General features: G+C 46.5%; 1 protein-coding gene across 6 annotated transcripts in view; it reads left to right on the plus strand.

The window, feature by feature from the left end:
- Positions 1-17,623, plus strand: part of Hnf1b (HNF1 homeobox B) — a 58,820-nt gene that overhangs the window by 10,039 nt on the left and 31,158 nt on the right. For 3 of the 6 annotated variants that reach the window (XM_048366739.1, XM_048366736.1, XM_048366737.1), the window contains exons 3-4: positions 1,584-1,770; positions 3,447-3,682. In XM_048366739.1, the coding sequence (XP_048222696.1) occupies positions 1,584-1,770; positions 3,447-3,682 (423 nt within the window). Of the gene's footprint in view, positions 1-1,505; positions 1,771-3,446; positions 3,683-17,623 lie in introns of all 6 variants that reach the window. The other 3 variants (XM_048366738.1, XM_048366734.1, XM_048366735.1) reach the window with 1 other exon arrangement.

The raw sequence follows: 17,623 nt of genomic DNA on the forward strand, positions 1-17,623 counted from the left end.
AAAGAACACTAATTTCTCCCTTGAAAACTACAATGTTTTCTATGCTTCTTTTTTAAAATTTATTTTTATTGTAAAATAAATTTAAAAGTCATGACTCTTGAACTTTGAATTCATTGGATCCAGTTGTCCAAAGGAACATGAAAACACTTTAAAATGATGGCACAGCCATCGTTTCAACATGTAGCTCGAGTGGTAGAACTCTTGCCTTGTTGAGTCTTGAGTATGAAAAAAACCAAAACACACACAAAAAATGATGGCACATTCAGGCTTATTAGTGTGAGCGTTGAGGGTTGTATCCTCTAGGGCTGAGACCCATGGAGATCTGTAGGAGTGACTTCAGGAATTAAAGAGGACAACATTACAAGCCAGAACATGGGGACCAGAGGTAGGAAGTAGATATGGTGTATGTCCTTCCACAGCACAGTGCCTGGTTTCTCTATTCATCTATAAAATGGAATCAATCAACCCGATGAGCCCTGCTTCATGCAGATGTAAGGAAAGGATAGCAAAGCTCTCTTCTTTAATAAAGTGAATATCAAATCTCATTTCAACAGAGGCTAACATGTCACCCCTAGGTCAAGCTGCCCTCTTGTTTCCTTCATTCAACCAAAGTGTGTTGAGGATCACTGTGCCTGGACCCTGGGAAGGGACAGACAGAGAGCAGTACCATTCCTTCCAAACATGGAAGGTCCTGTATTTTGGTCTCTGTGCTTCTTCTAAGCCTTTTTCTTCATGAGTTATCTCCCTTATAAATGGTCCCCTGGAGACCTTTGAAATTGTACTTGAGCTCCAAGGAGCATCCTATTTTTCAAATACAATGCTCCAGGAATCTCTATTTCAAAACATTATATACAGGGGCTGGGGATATGGCCTAGTGGCAAGAGCACTTGCCTCTTATACATGAAGCCCTCGGTTTGATTCCCCAGCACCACATATACAGAAAATGGCCAGAAGTGGCGCTGCGGCTCAAGTGGCAGAGTGCTAGCCTTGAGCAAAAAGAAGTCAGGGACAGTGCTCAGGCCCTGAGTCCAAGGCCCAGGACTGGCAAAAACAAACAAACAAAAACCCATTATATACAGACCCTGAATGTGTTGTATGGGAGTAAGCTATACCTTTAAGTGGATTTCCCTGGGACCTGAGACTTAGTCGAGCTCATCCCCTTTTTGTTATCAAAATTAAGAGTTCAGGACTCAGAGTATTGCTTCATGTTTAAAGGCCAGTGGGCCAAAGAAAAATAATGGTCTTAAATACAAAATCCTTGGTTATAGTTGAGCCAAGCCAAGCAAAGAAAAAGCTTTGCTGGAGCAGCTGGGGTGGGCATTGAGATATCTGTCATCAGCCATACGCCCTCTGGACCCACATATATCAAGAGCAGGTGGAAAAGCTTAGGAAGGGGTCTTCGTCTGTCTGTCCGTCCCTCCGTTCGTCTGTCTGTCTGTCTGTCTGTCTCTGTCTGCTGAGTGAAGGCTACAGGCCCTATCAAATCTACTCCTTTCTCTTTTCAGAGTTCAACCAGACAGTCCAGAGCTCTGGAAATATGACAGACAAAAGCAGTCAGGATCAGCTGCTATTTCTCTTTCCAGAATTCAGTCAACAGAGCCAGGGCCCTGGGCAGTCCGATGACTCCTGCTCTGAGCCCACCAACAAGAAGATGCGCCGCAACCGGTTCAAATGGGGGCCCGCTTCTCAGCAAATCTTGTACCAGGCCTACGACCGACAAAAGAACCCCAGCAAGGAAGAGAGGGAGGCCTTAGTGGAGGAATGCAACAGGTAACGAAACCATAAGCAAGCAAGCAGATGGACCCAAGATCCATCCCCTTCATCCTGGAGTAGTTAGACACTGATTATTCAAATAAGTGTGGCTAAGTTGGGGTTTCCCAAAGTGTGATCACAGAACCCCAGTTTCAGTTTCTTGGTAAATAAGCTTAAGAGATATCACATGGATATTTCCTCTTAGGGCATCACAGCACACACTAATATAGTCAAGGCTCTGAGAAGCCCTATAGTTCAGCTTCCTACAGCTAACCTTCCCAGACTCTTTCTTGTGTGGAGTACTTACTAATACCCCCCCACCTCATGCATGATTGTTCTAAGGAATTGACTCTGGAGAATCCTAGTGTAAAATATGTCAGCAAAATGAAAGTCACGTCTTTGAACTCCACATAGGCCAGGGCAAGACTGTCCCTTAGCTGCAGATTCTGACCCTGGCCTCCACCAACTGTACATCTGTTAGTTCCCCCCCCCCCCCCACACACACCCGCAAAAAAATAGAAACTTAGGTTGGGTGTGGTAGAGTACACCTATAATTCTAGCACTCAGGAGGTAGAGGCAGGGGAATTGAGAGTTCAGGCCAGCCTGGACTATATCAAAAGACCCTGCCTCAAAAAAAAAAAAAAAAAAAAGAAAGAAGGAAGGAAGGAAGGAAAGAAAGAAGGAAAAATAGATTGGGCAGGAGAGTAAGAATTGGTTGGATCTGTTTGGTTTGTTTGGTTTTCTCTGCCTACACTGACTCAGCAAAGTTTATTAAGTTACTGTGTCATTGAAGAAAAAAAAAACACTGGTAATCCTTAGAATATCATTCTGTTTTTTTGTTTTTTTCCCCGGACTTCCATAATGACTTAAAAATAAGACAAAACAATTCTTTGCTCTGGTCAAGGCCCATAGTCCCTTTCTCTGTCTCCTGCCTGGCCCAGCTGGGGAAGTGGGAAGACAGAGCCAGGGAAGCTAGAGGAGGAAACAGGAGGCAGAGCAAGTGGCCTACACTTGTCACAGACACCTCAGGCTGCCATGCAGATGAGGACTCTCAATTTCTCTCTCTCTCTTACACACACACACACCACCACCACCACCACCACCATCTAGTGCCATCGACAAAGACAACTCATCCCTGGGTGTGGAGTTTCTTCAGCACTAATAAGTGAGGGACCACTATTTCCAACTGCCTCCTTTAGATCCACCCAGCCTGCCCTTTGCGGGGGCTCTGGGTATGAATAAAAACCTGCCTTCCCTGGCACTCTGGGGTGTCTAAACTCCGAAAGCTCAGAAGTCCTCTAAGAGGACTTGGAAGGGACTGCGTAAGATAGCCTGCGAAGGACTTTGCCTTTTGTGTGGTAGGAAGAATGGAAAACTAAGGAGGTGTCAGGGAGCCCTATCTGGGCCTTCTCTTAGAACTGCCTGTCCCTGCTTGCTCTCCTCTGACCAAGAGCCACACTGGAGACCTTTGCCCTTCCATCCAGGACAGCACATCATGTGCTGGGCTTGTGCTATAGGCCTTCCCTCCAGTCACCCTCATTAGCTTGGGATGAGGCTTCCCCCCAACCCCCTACCCCCACTTGCTCTTCCACCTCTACACATTCCTAACCAAGGCCTCTTTGATTGTGTGTTTGGGGCCAAGCACCAGCAACTCCCAACCATCCTCATTGACTGTCACCCTCTGTCCATTCCAGGGCAGAATGTTTGCAACGAGGTGTCTCTCCCTCCAAAGCCCACGGCCTGGGCTCCAACTTAGTCACTGAGGTCCGTGTCTACAACTGGTTTGCCAACCGTAGAAAGGAAGAGGCATTCCGGCAAAAGCTAGCCATGGATGCCTACAGCTCCAACCAGACACACAACCTGAACCCCCTGCTCAGCCATGGCTCCCCCCACCACCAGCCCAGCACCTCTCCTCCAAACAAGCTATCAGGTAAGCAGAATCTTGGGCCTCACTGCCTCTAAATACTATACTGGCTGGGAGCCAGTGACTCATGCTTGTAATCCTAGCTATTCAGGAGACTGAGATCTGAGGATCACAGTTCAAAGCCATCCTGGGCAGGAAAGAAGCCAGAAGTGGAGCTGTGGCTCAAAGTGGTAGAGCCCTAGCCTTGAGCAGAAAAAGCTCAGGGACAGCGCCTAAGCCCTGAGTTCAAGCCCCACATCTGACAAAAAGATATCATCCTGGTCCTTTCTTCTAGTCTCATTTGGTTCAAGATTATTTCAGAGGAGTAAATGCTCTGGGAGGTCCCTTGGACTGGTCTCTTCCCATTGCCAGAATTTTCTCATAAAAGAATGTGTGCCTTAGCTCAGAATTCTTCCAACTCTTTGTGATATAAGGGATAGCCTGGCCCCCAGGGAACCCATTTTTCCTATTCTTCTCCGGCCTGTTCTTCTCCCTGTGTGGCTGCTGACTCAGCCAGTCAGGATTTTGCCTAGGAATGCCTTGTTGGCATGGTAAGGTCTGAGCTGCAAGCATAGGGGTTGTGGTGATGGGGAATGGCATCCTGGCTACCTTCTACCATCCCTGGTCAGGCCCAGCATTCTTCTCTGGCTCCATCTGAAGCCTGTGGCCTTTAGGGAAGGGCTGCACTGGTGGCAATCTCATCTTGTTGGCATCTGTAGGGGAGGGTTGGCCAAGCTTTCCAATGATGAGTTGGCTAAGACTAGTAAAGTTTGTTTTCTGTGCCCAACCCTGGCTTGTGGATTGGGATGTCTTCACTATGGGGTCTGGGTTTACTAGTATGGGAGCCTACATTCTTCTTATGGAAAAGCACCCCCAAACACTGAACACTGTGTAGCCACAGGCTGAGGTCAGGTACTTCTCCTGGGCCTTTATTATCCCAGGAAATCTGCCTTCCTACATTTGATATGTTTATGAGTGTCTGTTTGGTACCCATGCAGGGAGAGCCTAGCCTAGCCTCCTACCCTGGCTGAAGGATTGTGACGTAAAATCCAGCAACCACCCTGTAACTCTAGAATAATTCTGAAACCTGTCCTCCCCTCACTGGCAGAGTGTGCTTATGAAGGGAAAGGCCTAGAAATGGATCCAAACATTGGGGTGATCTGTGCCATCAAGACAGACTCAGAGTCATCAGCTGAGCAGTCTATAGGCATTTTCTCCAAGCCTGGCATGCCTATAATATGGCCTCTCCCATGGTCTGATAGTGCTAGAATGAAACATGGGTTTGAGCTAGGGTTTTTCTGAGTCCCGCTCCCTTTCAGACCCAAGGGAAGAAAATTCTGGCTGTTTTAAAAGACAAAGATACCCCCCTCCCCAGGCAAATGCCGGCTGGATAACAGAATAATCGAGCCCCTTTATGGCAATTCAAAGCAGGGTTTTGAGGGTAGTTGTTGATGGTGTGTGGCCCTCACCTAACCAGTCCTGAGTACTTGCCCACCATGGTGATGTGGGGAACTGAATTTGGGAGCTAGGGGGAGGGGTGTGGTCAGGGGCAAGGGACATTGTTGAAAAGACAATGGCCATTGTACTGGGACCTGTGATCTCCACACCAAAGTCAGGGAGCCTGCAAGCCAAACAAAAGCCCAGCAGCTTTCTGACAAGCTGGGGTTGTGCCCAGGTCACTGCAGGGTCAGTGGTTAGCTTAGGCTTTCTGTATCCTGACTGGAGATACCACTGAGAGCTAGGATGGTAGGGAAAGAGCAGGTATTCGAAAACTCCAAGAAGGCAGCAGAGGGGGCATGGATACCCCCCCCTCCAACCTCAGGTATGAGACTAAGAGGGGCACATCTCACTGGAAATGGGTCCTCTGCAGTAGCCCAAAAATCTGAACCTTTATAAAAACCATGGAATGATTTTTAGAGCATCAAAGAAAGAATCTGAGGCCTAGAAAGAGGCAGTGAGTTGGCAAAGCAATACAGAGTGCTGATAATAAACATGGACTAGGTATCAGGTCTGCTGATTGCTGGGTGCCATACTTTCCTGTAATACAATCAATCCCTGAGTGCTAACCAAGTCCTGCCAATACACTAGGGTCAGGCTGGGACATCAAGCTCACTGGTAGAGAGTTTGTCTAGCATGAGCAAGGCTCTGCCCCAACATGGAACAAGAAATTCTAGGGACACACAGTTTGTCCTTTTGGAGTTCAGTGTTTTACCATGTCAGTCTCTAGAATTAGGATCACAGTTATCTTTGGGGGTTTTTGTAGGGGCAAGAAAGAAGATCCGACTGCTCTTTCTGAAGCAACAAGTATGGGTCACTGCCAATATTTTCAGTGGCTGCTTTCTCTCTGGCTAAATTTTCACTAAGGACCCAATCCCAGAGACTGGGGTTATCTGAGTCTAATTTTGAATGCTTTAACCAGCCAGGTGTTAAAAGTGGATGTTTCCTGACTGTAAAGGAGAAAAACAGGACCTACCTTAACTGAGTGAATGAATGACTATCACCTTTCCCAACAAACCACACAGTTAACATCATCATCATCACCGTCATCATCATCATTCTTGGTGTTATGGAGCGTTAAACAGGTGGCAGTGGAAAGGAAGGGCAGGCAGCAGAAATCCACCTTCTTTTTTAAGTTCCCGTGCTGGGGTTATTCCTAAGAGTCTGTGGTATATCCTAGCCCTGGGACTGGAAGCAGAGGTGGCCTGTGGGAAGCAGAGGATGCTGGGGATGAGCCCCAAGTCCTTGTTTCCAGGCTGCAAGATGGCAGCACTTGAGCTAGGACAACACTCCTAAGCCATGTCCCCAGGGCTAGGCAAATCACAACCTGGAGTCCAGGACTTAGGCAGGCTTTGACGTGCAGAGCGTCACAGTGTACTTTCCATTATGGTACCCTCTAGTCCAGGCACGGTCTCTGTCTCTGTCCAAAAACATAAGCGAAGGTAGAGCACGAAAAAACTCCTGTTTTGCTAAGAGAAGACCAACACCCAGCATTAGCACTAGTAACTTCTTAGGCTGGGAGCTGGGTGACAAGACCTTTACCCTCAATTCTCCACCCTCTCTTCTTTCCAAACTAGTGTATGAGCCAAGATCTTGGGCTAGCCACACCTGCGAGAAGAATCTTCCCCTACAACCCTCTCCTGGAGAGGCCGAATCTTCTTTCCCTAATGAGTCCCCTCCCTCCCAGCCACACTTTGTGGCCCACTTGCCCACGATGACCACAGTGTGACCTTAGGCCTGGAATGTCCGGCACAGTGGGGGGGGGACAGGAGGGACACTTTGCCTCTGTCAGCAGCTGATTGGTTACAAGATGCCCTACTAACACATTGTCAGCAGAATCAGCTGTTTTCAGCCCTGCCCCTCCTCAGCTTTACAATCACACACCAGCATGCAGCCAGGGGTTGTCATGGCTTTGTCTCCCTTATGCATGCTTAATTGATAATTAAGTTGGGGCTTTGAACCAGCCTGGCTGCCGCTGATAGGCCTTCATCTTTCCAGTGAGAGTCACAGGGGCACCCTTTGTCTGCTATTCTTGGGGGCCTGAAGTTACTGTAGCAGGCTGCAGGCAGCCATTTATCTTCAGCCTGGAAGGCCTTTATCTTACCCCTCCTCCCCATTCCAGCAGGAGTCATCCCTGGTTATAGGGCCCATGACAGCCCATTCTGCATCCATTGAGCAGGCCCGGAGTGATGGCCCTCTACCTCCATTCTGGAGCTGAATCAAGAGAAAGGCCCCTAAAAGGTCAGAGGGCAGGGCTGCGGCAAGAAAAAGGACTGGTTGGAGACTGGTGCTTGTATTGATCAGCTTAAGGAGGAAGTTGGCTGTGAGATGGGAGCTAGCCTAGTCTTGGCAGCAGCTGTGCTATCATTTGCTGCCTGATCCTGGTGTCCTGGCTTATGGTACACTTTGCTCTAGTCCCCAGCTAAGTCACCTGGTCACAGCTCCAAGGAGGCACAAAAGGTCTTCATCTGTCTTTACTCTCCCACATATCATGTCCCTCACTCCTGTGTCACCTTTTGAGGAGGAAGTAGGGATTCATTCTCCTGGAAAGTGAGGCACAGGAAAAAGAACACACCCTTCTGAGAAACATTATTTTGGTGTGGCTGCTTTTCCTCCCTCTCTGGTGAACCTCTATTTGTACCTTTCCCAGCCCACCAGTCTTGGCGGTTTTCCTGCCTTGGGATCAGCAATGGAAATGAGAATTTTGCTTCCCTTTTCTTCATCCTCCCTCTGCCTCGGCCCCAGTGGCCTGCAGGAATCTAACTTTAGGTCTTCAGCAAAGTTGATTCTTTGGCAAGGTACCTGCATGGATACTTTTCTCCCTGACACAGAAATATGCGGGACCCAAAGAAACTTCCAAAGCACTCAGTGAAGAGTTAGAACAGCCAGCATTGATTGAGCACTTCCTGAGTACCTGGTCCTGGGCTGCGCAGCTCAGTGCATCATCTCATTTAACCTTCCCAATGACCTTGGAGGGTTGATGTCATCTGTATTGGCTTCCTGGATTTATAATCAAGTAAGACATTTCAGAATGTAGATGATTTTGTTTAATTTTTTAAAATTATTATAAAAGGAATGTTCCAAGGGGGTTACAGTTACATAAGTCAGGTCATGAGTACATTTCTTTTTGGACAACATTACCCCTTTCCTCACTATTTCCCAGTTTTTCCCTCCTGTCCCCACCCACAAGTTATATAGTTCATTTTCAACATAGTGTCTAGTGAGTACCACTGCTGCATTTGTTCACCCTTTGTCCCTTTATGCCCCCCACACCCTCCCAAAGACAGATAGACCAACAAGACAAAAAGAAAAGAAAACAGAATCAGCAACAAAGAAAGAACCTTGTGTTTCCATTTCCTGGAGTTCATTTCCATAAATGTTTTATATGATCAGAGGAGAATATAGATATTGCCCATGTTTATAGAGTTAGTAAGTAGCTTGAATAGATGTTGAGTTGTTGTGAGACTCTAAGAACTTTTCAGGCACAAAAACTACACACACACACACACACACACACACACACACACAGCCTAGAGTACAACTTTTTCCCACACTCCTGCTGTTCCCTTCTGAATGAGAGAGGTTTTGTGAGAGCATAGCAAAGAGCTGGGGTCAGGTTGGGGGTTCTTGTAGTCTGGTGAGTTTACCATTTCCTCACTCCTTGCCCCTGACCAAGGTGGACTCTGTGGGAAGAAATCAAAGCCCCCTTTTCCACAACCCCATCCTCATCTGTGTGGGGATTTGAACTGCCCTTGCATTGAGCCCTGTCTGGGGCACTAAAAGCCTTAACAACTTAATGGGACTTCTGAGACATTGCAGGCACCTCAGCTCACCTCTGGGCGCCCCACCCCCTCCCTGGAAGACAGATCAGGAGAGGGGATTTATGAGGGCAGTTGGATCCTCAGAGTAAATGAGCATCATCTTCCCTAAGTAGCAGATCATCTCAGTTTGGAAGAGAGATGAAACCCGGACTGGGAACACCATCCTAATGTCCTAATTTATGGCTGGGGTAGACGTGGCTCCCAGGTTCTACTTCTTAGAGACTTTATCTGACTGCTATTTTATCTCTTGAATTTAAAGGTCATTTTATCTTGCGGGTACCACCCCACTAGATTGGAGAAAACAATCAGGATATTAATGAGATCAAGAATCCCAGCCTCCAAGGCATTCTGCTGTCAGCCTCCCCCTGATAGGGGACTAGCCCCCGTCTGCATACAAAGAAACCAAGCTGGTGGGGCTCCTACCTCAGCACAAAGGGGCCTGGTCAGCAGATACTATACTCCTATCCCAGAAGGCCATCCTACTGGGCATGCCTACCCCCCTCCCCCCCCCCAAGGATCCTAGAAGGTTCAAGGACTCCTTGCCACCTCCAGTTCTCTGAGGAGGAAGAAAGCTACCTGTGAGCGCTGATCTCCAGCCTGTAGCTTGCAGAGAAGTGCTCTTGGAATCTGTTTGCTAAGGGTTTGATGGGAAATGACAGGAACTTGGAGAGAATTAAGCACTAGAGGTGGGGGAAGGGGAGAGAGAAGAGAAAAAGGAAAGAGAGAGAAAGGAGAGAAGAGAGAGAGAGAAAGGTACAAGGACCTTTGAAGTTTCCTGCTTCATAGAAGGCATAAGATCTAGCTTTATGCCTCTACCCACTTTTCAAGGGGAAGTAAACTCACATAAGAAAGGAAGCAGGAAACACACACACACAGACACACACAGACACACATACAGACACACAGACAGACACACACACACACACACACACACACACACACACACACACACACACACACACACACACACACACACACACACACACACACACACACACACACACACACACACACACACACACACACACACACACACACACACACACACACACACACACACACACACACACACACACACACACACACACACACACACACACACACACACACACACACACACACACACACACACACACACACACACACACACACACACACACACACACACACACACACACCTTCCCCCTAATAAGATACAGTCAAATGAAGCATTCATCTTGGTCATCATCCTGACTATCCACAAGTATATACACTTTTTCTATAAAGGTCAGATAGTAAATATTTCAGATATCAGCCAAGTTTTTCCTGTAAAGATGTGTAAACGAAAGATTTTAGGCTTCTCAGGCCATTATAGTCCCAGTCCCGGCCATTCATCTAGGCCTCTGTAACACAAAAACAGGCATAATCTGTACGTAAATGAACAGCATGGCTTGCTTTCAGTACTACTCTATGGATAGGGACAGAAATTTGAATTTCATGCAATTTTTCACACAGTGTGGCTTTAAAAAATATATTTTTAGCCATTTAAAAATGTAAAAGGGGGTTGGGAATATGGCCAGTGGTAGAGTGCTTGCCTTATATACATGGGTTTGATTCCTCAGCACCACATATATAGAAAAAGCCAGAAGTGGTGCTGTGGCCCAAGTGGTAGAATGCTAGCCTTGAGCAAAAAGAAGCCAGGGACAGTGCTCAGACCCTGAGTTCAAGCCCCAGGAATGGCAAATATAAAAAAAAATACTTCATATACAAACAAGCTGCTTGAGCCAGCAGACTTCAGTTGACTGAAGCCTACCCCTTTCCCTGGACAACAGCCTTTCAGCTTTGCCTCTCTTTAGAATGGCCCAGGGAGTTTCTGATCATCTTGGTACTAAGGCTGTAGCCCAGCCATATTAAGTCAATATTTCTGAGGATCTGGATAGACCTTATCCAAATTATGCAAAATTATCCAAGTGAGCCTCATATACAGCTGAATTTGGGAACTAACTGTAAGCCCATTTCCTTAGGTATGTGTTCAAATGCAGATTCTGGTTGTGTGGCTATAGGATGAGGCCCAAATATCTGCCAGTTGGTGCTGTTGGAGAGAATGATTCAGGAAACTTACCTTGAGTAACAGTCACCTTGGAGCTACTCAATTGGCTTCTGGTTCCCACCACCCAGCCTGCTTTTGCCTCCCATCACCAACCCCAACAAGCTCTTATCAATCCAGTAGATAAAGCCACAAAATCATGGGCTGCGGAGATGGTCCCAAATTCCAACCTCACCTTGGCCACTTATTGCTGTATGGCCCTGGGTAAGTTTCTGGAATCTCTGAGCCTGTTGGTCAATGTGTCAAATGAGGACACCATTTGTGCGGGGGCTGGAGAGATGAAATAGGATCTATATGATTGTATATGGTATGTAGCAGAACCTTATCAATGATAGCTAGTCTCGTTCCTTGAAGAGGCTTATTTTTTATTATTGTCATTTGGGGTTTGATTTCCTTTTCCCTTGTCCCTCTTGGAGGTTTTATTCAATCTTGATGTTTATAGAATTTGAATATTTTCAACTAGGGGGCTTATCTCAGCATGTGTAGCAGACTCAGGCTGGCTTTTGTCACATATTGGGTAGAAGGCAGTTTTCCATGTTTCCTGGGCCTGCTCTGTGACATCCACTATGCCATTGCCAGTGTCATAAAGAATTTGGCACAAACACACAAAGAGTGAGAGGAAGCTGAGAAGGGCCCTGGACTGATTGGTATTGGGAACGGATGCTCATGACCATGGAGAAAGAGGTCAGGTTCATAAGATGACCATGAAGTTCTGCCACCACTAGGGCATTTTCTTTCCTGTTAGTGAATGAAGGTGTGAGTACCCCATTTGTGTATATTGTTCATTAACAATTAGTTCTGGAAACCTGCCAATTAGAGGGGGCAGGTGCGTTTTGCTGGTGGAGGCCAGCATTTGAGAAACCCACTGCCCTTTGTTCTTAGACCTTCCTGTCTCCTTAGGGCTGCTGTGAGACTTCATTGTGAGCTCTGCAAAGGAGATGTAAGAAAGGCAGAGATACAGCTAGCAGTGAGCCCGGAAGGCTTCTGGGGGCTGATTTTTCTGGAAGTCACTTGGCTACTCTGTGAGATGCATTTCCTTGTCCTCTGCTCTGACCCAGCAGCCTCCACAAGAGCACATGTGCTGCGTCACTTCAACCACAGAGGAGTCACCAGCCAGGGAGGACTCCATCCTTCAAATGCTTTGGGAACCATAAAAGCCAAGTTTTGCCTGGGCACTGGTGGGCTCACTCCTGTAAAACTAGCAATTCAGGAGGCTGAGATCTGAGGGTGTTGGTCCAAAGCTAGCCCTCACAAGGAAGTCCGTGAGTTCTCCTCCTTCACATGTTGGAGGAACATGGTGGAGAGGGTCGTTAGCATTTAAGGGCATTCCAAAAGGATCATTTATGGGATGATGGTGTGGTGCCCACAGGAAGTCTCTTCTCAGGACCAGACTGTGGTGGTGGATGTGTCTGAGAAGCAAGATACAACTCCCCAAATTATGCTTTGTTCTGGTAGTGTGACCTCATGTACAGTCCTTAGTTCTCTGAGCCTTTGCATCTCCCTGGGTGGGTTCTTGACAATGGTGTGGTTTTGCTATTTCGCCATGGGATTTTCCTTTCCTTGAACTTTGGTTGTCATCTAAGACATCAGATGACAAACACTTAAGTATTAGCAAGATCTGTGATTCTCAAATCTCCTTCCCAGAATGTATAAAAGTCATCAGGGGAACCTGTTAAGGAAAATCTGCATGGTTTCTGCACCCAGTCACAATTATAGGATCAGAATTGGTGAGATATGATGCTGTTTGGGCTTGGAAGTTGGAAACATGTGCCCTAAGAGATTTGGAAACACCACTAGGATTGGACATCCCTAGACTAGAGAGAACACGTGTTCTCATGGATTGATCATAGTTCTAATTGGTTCAATGAGGAGATAAGAGCTCTGGATTAAAATTCAGGAGACCAGAGCCACTAATAAGCAGGAATGACCTTAAGCAAATCATTTAACTTCTTGGGAATCTGGCAATGGAGGTGTTGGGCAAAGGCCTTTTTCGCTCTAATGGGGTATGACTTGAAGAGTGTGTGTGTTGCTTCCAGTCTAGGGGCCCAGGACTCTATGGCTTGAAGTGCAGAGGGAGGTTTACCATTGTGATATTTTATTGGTAAGCTCATCATCTGCTTGCCTCCTTTTCCCTCCCTCACTCCAGTCCCATTTCAGGAACTGTGTGCTGTTAGAAGCCTTCTACCTTTATTAGGGACCATTAGAGCTTTATAGCACCCGCACATTGGGTAGGGCCAGTCACAATAAACAGATTTATACTGGGGTATAAACGAGACACCTATAACTGTTGGAGGTTAACACTTTCAGGGCCTTTGAGTGGCAGCCTACATACCCATGCCTTTGGGTCCTGTCTACCACAGGATGCCTCTTCCTGATTGGCACCTTTTAGCCTGGGTTGGCAGTGAAGCCCAATGGAGACCTAGTTCAGCAAGGGCAGAAACCCTCTCAAAGATATCTCTGGTCTGCATAACCGTGGGCACAAAATAAGTACTTCATGTATCTCTGGGTTTGTTTTTGTTGTTGACTTGGGAGGGGTGTGTGTGTGTGTATGTGTACATGTGCACACACGCTGGTACTGGGCTTAAACTCAGGACATGGATACTGTCCCTTAGATTTTTCATTCAAGCTGGCCCTCTATCACTTGAGTCACAGCTCCACTTCTGGCTTTTAGCTAGTTAATTGGAGATAAAAGTCTCACAGATTTTCCTGCCCAAGCTGGCTTTGAATCCTGATCGTCAGATCTCAGCTTCCTGAGTAGCTTAGATTACAGACTTGAGCCACCAGCGTGCAGCCTCTCTGGGTGTTTTATAGATGAAAAGAGAAACGAGTGGCACGGTTTCTTTGGTTATCTGAAATCCTGCTACCAGGTGAAACACAGGGTTTGCATTGCTTCCTATAAAGAAAAATAAGTGGGCCTTATTCCTATTGTGGAAAAAGACAATGCGCTCACTGTGTATGTCCACTGAGTGATGTGATTCTGAGGTATATACCAATATCTAAGCCCAACTTAGATGTCTTCATCACTGCCTGTCCAGTTCAGGTCCAGCATATGGCAATCATTCCACAATTATGTGGCGTGGAGATATCTGTTAGAGTTTCCTGTCCAAATGCTTCATGTATAAATATTCTGTTTTATGGTTGTTATTCAAGTTGATAGTTACACTGAGCATAAAAGCCAGTTTGGCTTTACAAACATCTGTCTATATTATTCAAGTACATCTCCCCTTTTTCAGAAATAATGTCATCTTAGCCCCATCTCCATTGATACTACCAACCTAAAGTACATACTTGACAAAATGATGCCGTTAAATACTACTCTTTGAAAGTTTTCAAAGAGCATAGTAGAACTTTCTCTTTCTTTTCTATGAGTTTAGTTAATGAAGCCAAGTAAGCTAGGTTTAGTCTACTCTTTTAGTTTTACTAGTTTTGTGTTCTACTGGTTTAGTTCCTTTTTTATCTATATGATACTTTATCGGTATTCCTTAAACAGGCACAGAGCTAGAACTCCTCTTTCTGAGTTCCCACTAACTGAAACTGAGATCCAAACTCACTGCTCATCTGAGCTATCTGGAGGACAGAGGCATAGCTGCTCAGAGCCCTCGGGTATCTCCGGTGATGCTCTCTGAGCACTTGACTAATGCTTCTGTTCTCCCAGCAGAATAGAAGCCAGTCCCCATCCACCTGCCAGAGTGTCCATGCACAACACCTACTTGGTGCTCTGTGATACCAGTAGCATGAGCCTGCTGGATGATCAACAGCCCTCTGTCATGGTGATGTTGATGATGATGGTGATGATGATGGTAATGGAGCTGCCCTAGTGATGGTGATGAAGAGGCTGGGGATGGCCAGGCAAATTCCCATAATGAGGCAGCTTTGACACTTGCCAGGACTCCAAAGGATCTTGTCGCTGGGTGCCACCTCCCAGTAGGGTACTGCTTATGAATAGGTCCCAGTGGAAACACTGTCTTTTCCAAGGCAAGTTTATTAGCCCTTCAGTCACAATGCAGATGTGTTTATAGGAGCTGACTTTGTGAGGGAACTCAGTGGCTCAGTCTACTGATGGCTTTATAGCCTCTCCTCCATTGCCCAAACCCACTAGGGGCATCACCATTCTCCTTGTCAGCCAAGCCCAAGAGCCTTTGTTGCAGCCACATTATCCCTGCCTGCCTCTCAGAGAACACCCCAGGGGCCAGGACACTGTCTGCCCCCACAGACTTTTGGCCTAACAAGTCTACCATTAACACTTCTTGGTTTTATCCTAATTTCTTTAGAGAAAAAAGGCATTTCTGTTGCTCATGTTGCCACAGTAAACCTCCATTAATTAACCCTTTTGTCTTACCCCCAGTGGCCCTCAAACTTGGTGTTAATATGGTAAAGGTAAATTTAGATTCTCACCCAAAACCTCAAAGCTTTACAAATGACCAGATTCTGTGAATGGAAATGAGTTAGGCCTCAAATGATCAGGTAGAACTCAGTGTAAGAACTCAGAGCAGAAGGCAGCACCGTACATCACACCTAACCTACCCCTCAATGTACCTGGTTTGTGCCTTCAGACATGAAAGTTTCATGAATCTCTCTTCCCCTCTCTTTTCTTTCTCCCCTTTCTTCTTCCTTTAAAAAGGGGGTTTGCCTCCCCTTACCACAAAAACAACAATAATAAAAAAAAAGAGAAACAAACAAGGTAGGTATGGTAGCACATGCCTGTAATCCCAGCTACTTGAGAGGAAGGGGCAAGAGGATCAAGCCAACCTGGGCAAGTTGGTGAGACTCTATTTCAAAAAAAGAGGAGAGGTGGTGGTGAAGAAAATGTGAGATGGAGTGGGAGGGAACAAGAGAGGGAAGAAGAAAGAAGTCCAGGAGAGAAAGAGGACAATGTATAATACAGTCATTTCTCCATCACTAAACAGACTTTATAGTGAGAGGGAGTGTGGAGCCCTCCTCATTGTTGAAGCATAGGTCACTTATTCTCACTGACTCATTTAACAAATATTTGAGTATCTGGCCTAGGCCAGGGTCTGTACAAGGCACTGAGGAGACCATGGAAAAGACAGATGAGGCCCTGACCTTGTGAGGCTTCCAGTCCCTTGCAGGGCACAGCCAAGACACAAACCCATAAAATCATTTCAAACTATTACTGTGTCACCAGAGAGTGAAATTAATTTAGGGGTGATGGGGAAGAGGGAGATGGGCCCACTTGGAAATACCACACTTTGCTGATTTAAGCAAGCTCATCATCTCAGGCCCCCAGCTTTCCACCCTGGCTGTTGGGGCACCCTTAGAAGAGACAGTGTAAAATACTGCCATGCATGAGCACTGTTCAAGTTCAAGGGCCAAGGCAGGGAGAGCTCTTTTCTCCTGCAGAAGTGGTCAGCAGGTTGCAGTGGCCATTGCAAACCACCTGATTTTGGCCTGTAGAAACCCACTCTCAGGCAACCCTGGGGGAGGACTCACCTTTGGTGTCTTTCCCTTGTTCTTCTGTATGCATCATGTTTTCACGAGCTCAATGCACACACAGTACAACCGAGATGTTTTTGGTGGCAGACTAGTGTTGTCTGTCTGTCTGTCTGTCTGTCTGTCTCTCTCTCTCTCTCTCTCTCTGTTGCATTTGCTTGGATTTTTTAAAATAAGAAAACCAGTTTGTGGGCTTCCCTGAAGTATCACTCAACTTTTTACTCCTTGAGTCAAGAGTGTTTACCGTCCCCCTGCAGATCTGTCTGTGTTTCTCCTTTCGTATGAATTGGGCTCCTATCTAAGCCAATTTCCACTCTAGGATCCAGCAGGGAAACCAGCCCAGTGTTTAAACTGCTTTCATCTTCCCTCAGCTTCTTACTCCCAGCCTTTCAGATTTTTAATCCCCTAAACACTTTGCAAACATTCTACCTGTATCCTTTGAGGGAAGTATTATAAAGAACTGGTGGTGCAAAAAATAAAACCCCTGTGTTGCACAAATGAGGAAACTGAGGCAGCAGTGTTCATTCCTTTAAAGGGCTTTCATTTCTCAAGTTCCTAGTTTCAAGTCCAGGAATTGTTGACATTCTTTTAACTCCCAATGAATGTCTCAGAAGTTCACCAGACTGAATCATTTTTGTTTCTCTGCTGCTGTGCTCACAAAGAGAGAGAGAGAGAGAGAGAGAGAGAGAGAGAGAGAGAGAGAGAGAGAGAGAGAGAGAGAGAGAGAATCTCATGCTTAGGTGGGGTAGGGTAGAGGAGGGGTATCGATGTTGTCCTGTGTCCTTAAGACTGGCTCAATCCCTCCCTAGTAGCCATTTCTGGCTTCATAGGAAAACAGTTCTTTCTAACCATCCTTAATGGCTATGGCTGCTGCTTTTTGAAAGTGCTTCCTCCTTGGAGTGCTGGCTCCCTCCTACCTGAGTTTAAATTCCCAGTTTCCAGACTCAAGGGGTTGGGCTGTGCGCTGCATGAGGTTAGGAACACACGGGAAGAATGTGTGTGACAGAACCCTGGCCGGTTGAGTAATGTTTACTCTGCTGGTGACTGGGGACGCTCACTCATGCTGGCAGAGGTCCACCAGCCGGAGGAACATTCCTGCATTATCAGGGATGG

This window comes from Perognathus longimembris, chromosome 17 (assembly GCF_023159225.1).
Source record: "Perognathus longimembris pacificus isolate PPM17 chromosome 17, ASM2315922v1, whole genome shotgun sequence".
Classification (NCBI taxonomy): Eukaryota; Metazoa; Chordata; class Mammalia; order Rodentia; family Heteromyidae; genus Perognathus; species Perognathus longimembris.